At 37.6% G+C, this 10496-nt stretch overlaps 1 protein-coding gene across 1 annotated transcript in view; it reads right to left on the bottom strand.

Annotated features, from left to right (window-relative positions):
* LOC109930964 (dynein axonemal heavy chain 8-like) overlaps positions 1-10496 on the bottom strand; it is a 2199840-nt gene that overhangs the window by 419388 nt on the left and 1769956 nt on the right. Inside the window, 3 exon segments of the mRNA XM_048596622.1 lie at positions 743-759; positions 6755-6817; positions 10122-10235. Coding sequence (XP_048452579.1) covers positions 743-759; positions 6755-6817; positions 10122-10235 — 194 coding nt within the window.

Here is a 10496-nt window from a genome sequence, read left to right as displayed (position 1 = left end):
GACCTCCCAACTCATATATTCAATGCAGTGATCAATCAAGGTAAGCTTACCAAATGCCTTCTTCACTATCATATCTCCTGCAACTCCACTTTTAAAGAACTATGAACTTGCACTCCAAGGCCTCTTTGTTCAGGCATTTGATACAAGAGCAAGGAGGTTGTGCTGAACTTATACAGGACAGTGGTTAGACAGATGAGCATCTGCCAGAAAGGTTGTAAATTTCTAGAGAGTGTCCAAATAGTTTCCTGCAGCAACAAATCTTGGATACGACAAGGGGACAAGCAATATTGGATGTAGTAATGAGCTGTAAGTCTGTTTAACTAGTGACCTAAACGTTCGTGAACATTTGTCAAATAGTGAGTATAACATGATTAAGTTTCACATAGCGTTCGTAAGTGACAAACAAAAAACAGATTCTAGAATTTTGGATTTAAGTCATGCAAGCTTTAAAAGAATGAGGCAGAAACTGTCCACAGTAAACTGGGAAGCTTTGCTAATAAGTAAAACAACCAAGGAACTGTGGAAGATGTTCAAAGAAACATTTAGCCAGAAGCAGTTTATACCCATGTAAAAGTCCCACCTCATAAAAAATACAGCCATGGACAGATTAGGAGGCAAGGGACAGCATAAAATTAAAAGAAAGGGCTTATAAAAATGCAAAGAACAGTACAGATCCCACAGAATGGGAGAAATGCAAAGATCAACAAAGGGCCACAGAGTGCTTTATAAGAGCAGATAATACGGATTATGAAAGGAAATCTGCAAGGGACATAAAAGACAAGAAGAAGAGATTTTATAGTTGTACAAAGGAAAAATGGCTGGGTTAAGAGCACTATTGGCCAACTGAAGGCTGAGAGTGGGGATATTGTCAAGCCCACAGGGAAATGGCGGACATGCTGGATGATTATTTTGCTTCAGTATTCACATCAGAAAAGGAGGATAGCTTGTCAGAAGTCCCAAAGAAATTAAGAGAGGGACATGGTCTAAATAAAATTAGTTTAAGTAAATCATCACTAATGGGGAAATTAATGAAACTGAAGAGTGACAAATCCCCGGGACCTGATGATTTCCATTCATGGATATTAAAGAAGGTAGGAGAGCACATTGCTGGTGCCCTAACCATAATCTTTCAGAGTTCCCTGGATTCAGGAGTTGTACCTCTGGATTGGAAATATGGTCATGCCACTCTGCTCTTTAAGAAGGGTGACAGAGGGAAACCAGGGAATTACAGACAAGTTAGCCTAACATCTGTGGTGGGGAAATTGTTGGAGTCTATAATCAAGGATAGGATAACTGATTACCTCAAAAAGTTTTGATTAATCAGGGAGAGTCAACATGAATTCATGAAGGATAGATTATACTTGACAAACCTCATTGAGTTTTTTGAAGAGGTGACAAAGATGGTGGACACAGGTAAGTCATTGAATGTTGTTTATATGAAATTCCAGAAGGCTTGTGATAAAGTATGGAAAATTCCACAATTTACCTAATTTTCTGACCCAGATTTATAGAAAACACTGACCAGGTTTTTCTACTGAACAAGAATCATTATTCACTACAAGTAAAAGACTCCAACTACGGGTAAACAGTTATAAACTGTTGGCATGTAACGCTACTAATTAAAACTCTAATTCTTTCAAAAGGTACTTCCTATACACACAAAAACAGACAAACAGACAGAACAAAATGGGTTATTAGGCAGAGGAACAAAAAAAACTGGGAAGACAGTTTAGTAGTCCTTGCTTCTCGGTGCTGTTGTTGAGATGATCTTTACGACTCTTCAGGTGGTCAGCAAAATGCTTTAGTTGTCTTATTCAGATGCTTTCACTGGTTGGTGTGAGACATAGGTGTCTGGCTATTTCTTAAAAGTCTCTGACTTATTGTTAGGAATTGTGTAGAGTAATCATGAATTAGAAGGCAAGAAGCTAGAATTTGTCCATAAATAAATGATAAGGGAGAAGAGTGTGTGGTTCCTCTTAGCTTAGCGATTTATACAGAAAAAGAAGTGTCTGTATGTAGTTGAAGATGTACAGCCAGTTTTGAAATTAAAACATGTATCAATTGGCTATGTGATTGGAAACCTTAGGCTTGTTTTGATGTTTTGGCAACTAGCTGGAATCAGCGAATTAATTTAAACCAAGCACTTAGCGATTGAAACCCAATTGAATTTAAATCTGATGGTATTGATAACCTTAGACCAATGTTTTGTACGAAAACAGGTATGTCATCCAAGGCATATAAGGAGAGGGTTTTTGAAAATCAGTGCGATAGTGAACCACCAACCGAGAAATAAGCATCTAGCTCTCACAAGAAATTGCTAAACTCTCTAAGAAAGCACCATCTATCCATAAAAGGTACTATGACACTTCTAGCTGAGAGTCATCATAGTAGACTTCACAGAGAAAACATCCTTGACATTTGGATTAGCGGAAGAATGGCGTTTATGTCAAGAACAGCAGAAGAAAGATGTGTACACTTTGAGAGACTAAGCTTTGTTTTCTTATTACTTTGGTTTATATAAGTGGGACTTGTGTTTATTAGAACAGCATACCAGTAGAATTTAGTTCATTTAGGGAATAGGTAATAGTTAAGGGGGAATTGTTCAGATTGTTAGTAATTCTGTTAATTTGTTCACTGTTAGGGTTAAAAGAATAAATTGTTACTTGTACTTATGAAGTGAATATCAGGGATTTTCTTTAATTTAACTTCCCCTTCTCTGTAACTTTATCATTTAAAAGTTAAGGTTTACAGCAACTGTTGCAAGAAAAATAAACTGGCTTTCTTCAGTCAGAGTGTGAGTTTTGACTGCTGAGCACATAGACTGCTCCTGAGCTGGGTAAGAATCAAACTTTTCTCCCCCTCTCTCTCTGTTACTTTTTTCCCAGCTCTAAGCTATTCAGTACCTCAAAACCAACTATAAAGTTTTTGGCAGACAGAAAGAGCTCTATCCTTGATAACTGGTCACTGGTCCATTGAACAATCAACTTCTTCTTGCCAGGACAAAGTGCATCTGTAAACCCTTTGGTTCCAAATTATCTGCAATTCAAACTTCAGTTACTGTGACACAATGCCTCCAATAAGCATTAGGTTACCAGCTTTCATAATGTAAGATACCCTTTCAAATATTGGTTTGTAAACTCTTTCTCACTTCAGTTTGCATGTTTTGAAATACAAAATAAAAATATGTGGTCTTTACAGCGGGATGAAAGAGAGGGCTGCAAAGGGAGGAGAAGGGGAGGAGAACAAGGGGGCTGGAAAAGATGAAGAAGAGGTTTCAAGGGAGAGCATGAGGAACCACTGTTGGGATAGGAGTTGGCTCCAAATGGGAGAGAGAAGAAGAAGGCTGCAAATTGTTGAGAAGGAGGTGTTTGCAAACACTGAAGATGAGGGCACCTATTAGAGGGTGGAGAGGAAACTGCAAAGGGGAAAAGCAGGGATCTGGACAGGGTGGTTGGTAGAAGGGGGCTATGATTACAAAAGAGGGATATAGAGGCTGTAACTACAGGGGTGAGGGTGTGGGTTTTAGAAATGAGGCTGCAAGTCCAAAGAAGAAGAAAGGAATTTCAAAAGATAGAGAACAATTTAAAACCTGCCAAAAAAGGAATACTTAGTTAACTAGGAGTCAGGAAAACATGAAGTCACTGACTTAATTAATTCCTTAAAATTAACATGGGATCTCTAGCTTAAAGTTGCATATGTTCATGAGTTACAATAAGAGGAAGAAATGTAATGGATTCTATTGTAATGACCACTGTTTCAACTGTTATATTTAAATTTGGAATCAAGTATAAAGAGTATTTAGTTGCTTTGTTTAATTTTTTCAGCATTGTGTATATGTGATAGAATTGTATTAACTGTGATTTACTGGTCTTCAGGAAGTGTTTAATATAAAGTCTATCTCGTATACAAGCGTGAGGCAGTTATTTCATAAAAAATTCTTTTGTTGGTAATGTATTCCCGTTGCTTTGTGCCAACTGATGTACAGTGATGTCCAGGAAATGAATGATTTCTGGGTGTATTGTGGCTTTAATCAATGAGGACATGAACGTATTCTTCTTGTATATCAACAAAACAATGAACTACATAATTGCATCATCTAATAAATGAGTAATGATTTTAGAATGATTAAGCAGCCCTTTGAAATGAAAACATGTAGTTCCAGAAGATCAAAAATTCATCCTGTCAAAAATCTTGAGCCCTCAAAATAAAAACTTTAGAAATCAATGTGGAGAATTACCAAGATAACAAGGTGTAGATGAACACAGCGGGCCAAGCAGCATCAGAGGAGCAGGAAAGCTGATGTTTCGGGTCTGGACCCTTCTTCAGAAATGGGGGAGGGGAAGGGGAAGTTGACAGGCAAGGCACAAGAAATTTATGCTTCACTGTCAAAGGAGGTTCTCAGGATTGTGAACTTGTAAAGAAAACTATATTGTTTATTAGCTCTCCTAAGGACTTTATATGGACCACACTGAATTTTGCTTTCAGGGGTCAACCTAGCAATGGCAATAATACCAATACTTTATCTTCCTTGAAAAGTCCAAGGGAGACAAGGGAGTCAGTAACTAGGACATTTCTTTACACTTTTGATACCTATACCTGTTTTAAAAAACCATTCAATCGACTGTTAGTAGATTGTATAGGACCATTATTGAAAATGAAAACAAGACATCAGTATATGTTTACAATTATGGATATGATGACCTGATTCCCAGAATCTATTCCTTTAAAGATTATTACAGCTAGGTAGTAAAAGAGAAGTTATCTCAGTTTTATGCTTGTTATGGATTAGTAGTTGAGATACAGTCAGATCAAGGTGCTAACTTTATGTCTAAAGTTTTCCAGGAAATGATTGGAAGTTTGGGCATAAAACAATTGAAGTCAACAGTGTATCATTTGCAAACACAGGGAGCTTTGGAGAAGTATCATCAGATGCTCAAGACCATGTCTAAGACATAGCCCTTATTCCTCATTAAGGAATTCCCACAGGATTGGAGCAAACGATTAGATTTCTTACTATTTACTAACAAAGATTCCCCAAATAAAGCACCTTGGTTCAGTTCATTTGAAATGATTTATGTTTATATGATCGAATTCCATTAAAATTGCTGAGGGAGAATTTCTTGAACCAAAAACCTGAATCCTCACTGTTGAATTATGTCTCCATATTTCTCAAAAGACACACAGGAGCATGTAGATTAGTGTAGGAACATTTGAAAGCCTCACAGGCAAAAATGAAAGAATAGGCAGGTAAACATTCAGTAACTAGGACATTTCAAGGAAGATGAAGTATTGGTATTATTGGCATTGCTAGATTGACCCCTGAAAGAAAAATTCAGTGTGGTCCATATAACGTAGTTAGGAGAGCTAATAAACAATATAGTTTTCTCATAATCCTGAGAACCTCCTTTGACAGTGAAGCATAAATTTCTTGTGCCTTGCTTGTCAACTTACTCTGCATGCTCAATTTCCAGTCACCTTTTTTTCCAAATTCATTTGTTTAACCATTTTCTAAAGTGGCATGGGCATGCCTCCATATCCTTTTCCTCAGATTTTGATAGGGCCTGTGCAAACTTGGACATTTCTTTACTAGATTTCAAATTATGACACAGATTCTTCCTATCAGGCCCTGCATCAATATCTGCCATCTTCTGTTTTAAATGCATATTTCTAGGCTTTTATTCTCCTCTTTATCTTCCTCTTGGCTTCTAATTCTAGTCTTCTTATTACCATCACTCTGTCTTAATGCTCAAGTTGCTTTCACTGTAACTGAACTTTATCTGTTTCCACTATTTCACTCCTTGGAGTCCCGGGACCCTCTTATATTTCCTATAAATCCAAGTACCATTTTGGTGCCTCCACTATTTCTGCCTTCTGATTCTGCCAGGCAATGCTATATCCAATTTACCTGTCAAGTCAATCAAAGTAGTTTTTGAAATATCCCTTAAAACTGCCACCTGTAGGAACCCCTTTGCTATTTCCAGTGCCATGTCTTAAATATTGTATATAACCTGGTATTTTCCTTCACCAGCTATTTACTGATAAAATACTGAACTACTTGTTGCCTCTGTTAAGTCTATCTATCCTAAATAAGAGACCTGAAATTTTTATCATGACTTACTGGAGTAGCGTGTTCAAAATTAAGCCTTCTTACTCCTGGAGTCATCACAGAAGTCAGTTTTTTAAAAAAAATACACAAAATTCACTAATTTACCTGTCTTCTAGATCAGGTTGACAGAAAGCAAGGACCAGGTTTCTACACTAAGCAGATTACTATTTAGTACAAGTAAATAGAATCAAGCTACAGGTAAACAATTATAAACCATCACCATATAACTCTACCAACTAAAACTCTAATCCCTTTATAAACTCCCCCTTATACTCACACACACAGACAGGGAAAGCTATGATGGAGGGAAAATGAGGCAGTCAGTTCAGTGAGATTAACTGAAGACAATAAATGCTGGAAATCACAGCAAGTCAGGCAGCATTCATGGAGAGAGGGCAAGCTAACATTTCGAGTCTAGATGACCCTTCATGTACTTTAAATCCTTTTAACAATTCTAAAAAGCACAAAAATTAAAAAAAAAAGATTTTCCATGTATCAGGATTTCCTCAGCATCCTGATGCACAACTTCAGTCATACATCCAATCTTTGAGTATGTGGAAATCAGAAGATTTGGCCAAGATTTTTTTCTCCAATCATAATTTCCCTTAATTAATTAATTAATACATTGTTCTGAAAATTTGCTGTTACCTGAAAGATCTGTAATCTGGTGCTGGCTTCTGCAGGTGGAATACCTGCAACCATTGGACCTTCCTAAAACAAGATAATATAACACAAAGTTCACCAAATTGACTGCATATAGAGAAACAACAATGGATTTATTTAATAGAATCTCAAGTTAATAATCAAAAGATACAAAAATGTTACCATTATCAACCAAGGCTGAAATGAACACCGTATGTTTAGAGAGGGAAATATACAAGTTAGCAACTTACCTTACAAGTGAATATTTTTATTTGGGTAATAAAGTTACTAATTATTAGGAAGTAATTCTTTTGATCTTAAACTTATCAGCCATCGCCATTGTCCCTCAATCCAAGGGTTACAGTTACCTGGCACATCTTATAGGGCTTCATGTGACTCAACTGCCAAAACTAGACCATCACATTGTGGGACATTTTACAAGATAATGGGATCCAGAGAACAGGATTTGCTTTCTTCTATTTCCTTCTCTGCTGCTTCTGACTACTAATTAATCCAGGTAGATTCAAACTTTGTTGCAGCATGATCGAAAAAATGTTGATATTTGGAATAATTGGTAGCAAACTCCTTCCAATCATTAATGTTAATGCTGTCCCTCTTCAAGGAAAGCTTCAGATTGTCCTTGCAGCATTTTCTTTGTCCTCCCTTTGTTCTTTGGCCATTTGAGAGATTGGAAAACACAAGTTTTGAATGAGTTCATATGGAGCTGCTTTCAAGGAATATACTAGTGTTTGTATGATAGTCTTTCCCTTGAATATAGGTGTACAACGGAGGTAGCTGGTGGACTTTATGTAGCAGTTTTATGGATTGCTGATACTCTAAGTTTACCAGAGTACAGGATGTGATGACAGCAACTGGTCAGTACTCCAGAGTATTTATTGACTTGCAGAACTCTGTGTTAAAAAAAAACATCACTGGCTGAGGAGTTCATAGAATGCTGAGCTGGCTTCACTGTTTTGGTGTAGGATCTCCATGTCAATGGTGGCCTATTGAGAGAGATGGCTGACAATGCTATAAGAAGTGTTCAACATATTCAGGGCTTCTTGACATTGTTCTTAGCATTTTTCTTGGATCTGCCTGGCAACAATAGACCTTTCAGAGGAAGGTTAATTCCTCTGTAGCATGGTTAATGTCACAGTGGGAAATTGTTCTTAGTTGAGACATCATCTTCCAAGTCATCTTTTAAACCCTTCTCCCCCAAAGTCTCTGGGGAAAGGCTTAAAGATGGTTCACCAATTTCCTGATTAAGTACAGAGTTTCTTTCGAGGATGTGCAAGGTCAATGCATGCCAAACTCTTTCTCTGAGATTTTCCTTCTCTTGTCTCTGTCACTAGTGGTTATGTTGTCATTGTTTCATCCTGAAGATCAGGATTAGCAGTCTATCCAGCTATTGGCTTCATTTTCTTTCTTGTGAAACAAAGATACTCCTTTAGTTTCAAACAGTGAAATTTGTAGTTTAGTTGAGCTATGACTTTGGTAATTGGAAATTCACAATCATGGTGCCCCAACAGAGCTGGACTCTGATCCACATCTGTGGTCACTTTTCCAATTTGGAGACATCATAAGCCATAAAAGGGTGGCAATGTGGCTGCATCGTGGCTCAGTGATTAGCAAAGCTGCCTCACAGGGCCAAGGATCTAGGTTTGATTCCACCCTTGGGCGACTGTCTGTGTGGAGTTTGCATATCCTCCCTATGTTTGTGTTGGTTTCCTCCAGGTGTTCTGGTTTCCTCCAACAGTCCAAAGCTTGGGGTTATGGGGAAAGGTGTGAGTCTGGATGGGATGCTCTTGGTGCGTACTCAATGGACTGAGTGGCCTGTGTCCATACTTGTAGGAATTCTGAACGAGAAGAAACCAGCTCAGCGAGCAAGTCAACAACCTAAACCACAAGCTGAGCTACAGATCTTTGTCAAAACTTTAAAGGGATTCTATAATTCTATGTATTTCAGTTTGAACCTGTATGTGTGGTTTGCCCTGTAATCTTCTGCTTTCTGTTATTCTCTTCAGAAGGTGTTGTGAATATGGTTAATTTGGAGTACTCATCTCAATGAATTTGCCAGATGTATGTCCTTTCAGAAAAGAGATGAAGAGAATTGTTTTCTCTCAGAGACTTGTGTGACTTAGGAACTCTCTGTTTCAGAAAATACTGGAAGTGGAGTAACTGAATATTTTTAAGGTGAAGGTGAAGATAAATACATTTTTGATACTCAGTGGAATTCAGATTGAACAGGAGTAGATGGGAAGAAAGAAGATGAAATACAAACAAATCAGCCATTTTTTAAAATTTATTATTGTCACATGTACCAAGATGCAGTGAAAAGTATTGTTTTGGGTGCTAACCAGATAAATTATAAATTACATAAGTACATCTGTGTAATAGAACAGAATGCAGAATATAGTGTTGCAGCTATAGAAAAAGTGCAGAGAAGATCAACTGTAACATACGAGAGGTCCATTCATAAGTCTGATAACAGCAGAGAAGAAGCGGTTCTTAAATCTGGTGGTATTTTCAAACTTTTGTATCTTCTGCCCAATGGAAGAGGTTAGAAGAGAATATAACTGGGGTGGGAGGGGTCTTTGATCATTTTGGCTGCTTTCTCAAGACAGCAGGAAGTGTAGACGGAGTCAGTAGAAGGAAGGCTGGTTTTCATGATAGACTGGTTGGCATTCATAACTCTGTAATTTCTTCCGGTCTTGGGCAGAGCAGTTGCCATACCAAGTTGTGATGCATCCAGATAGGATGCATTCTATGGAGGAATGGAGGAGCAGGGTCAAGTTACTGAATGACCTACTTCTACTCCTAATACATAGGTTTGTGTATCAACGCTCCTTTATTTCTGGTACATTGCTCTATCACTGATTGCTGTGCCTGCAGGTGTTAGGCTTGACACTCTGGAATTCCATGCATTCAGATCTATACCTCTCCACCCTTAAGGACAACACTTAAAACCCATCTGATCAAATCCTATGACTTAATATCCCTTCATGTGGCTAAGTATCATACTTTGTTTTCCAATGCCCTGTGATGAAGCACATCAGGATGTTTAGTTGCAATAAAGACAATATACAATTATAACATGCTCTTCCAACATGAACTACTAGAAGTATTGGAGGCAAAAAGAAGCCATTCTTCGCCCATCCATTTAATTCCCACTTCAACATTTCAAATTTCATTTTACATTTTAATCCCATCTCCCAAACTTTCATCTGCCCAGTAGGGTGTGAATTATGTTTTAAAATTAAGACAAATTGATTGCTGACCCAGCAGATAGAGAAAAGAGTGGCATGCTAAGACCACATTAATCCACTTTATAACATTCAGATGGTTAAATATTGACTTTTACAGAAAAGCTTACCCTTTCATATTGTCGTCCATATTTGAGCACTTCCTTCTGGAAAACATCTACAGACTCCAGCAGGCTAGACTTAAATTTGGGCTGGACTTGGACCAATTCATCCTGCACATTTCTCTGTTAGGGCAAGCAATTATACCACAGTGTCAAAGATAAGTCCTGTATGGGTTTCATGTCAAGTTAATCTTAGGTAGTTAAAAATAAACCACCAGTTAAAAGTTCAGTGAAATGGAGTAATAAGTTTTGCTGTAAAAACTGATACAATCTATTGATTAATACGGCTAAATAGCATCTAATCTAAGATTATTGACCGGAAACCTTGGGCTGAATCTTAGGTTAGTTTTTGGCTAGTTCTGAGTTGAGTTGAGATTTTTTAAA

Source organism: Rhincodon typus, chromosome 5, assembly GCF_021869965.1.
Source record: "Rhincodon typus isolate 14 chromosome 5, sRhiTyp1.1, whole genome shotgun sequence".
NCBI classification, from domain to species: Eukaryota; Metazoa; Chordata; class Chondrichthyes; order Orectolobiformes; family Rhincodontidae; genus Rhincodon; species Rhincodon typus.
Note: the sequence above shows the minus strand (reverse complement) of the source record. Positions and strands in the feature narration are given on the sequence as shown.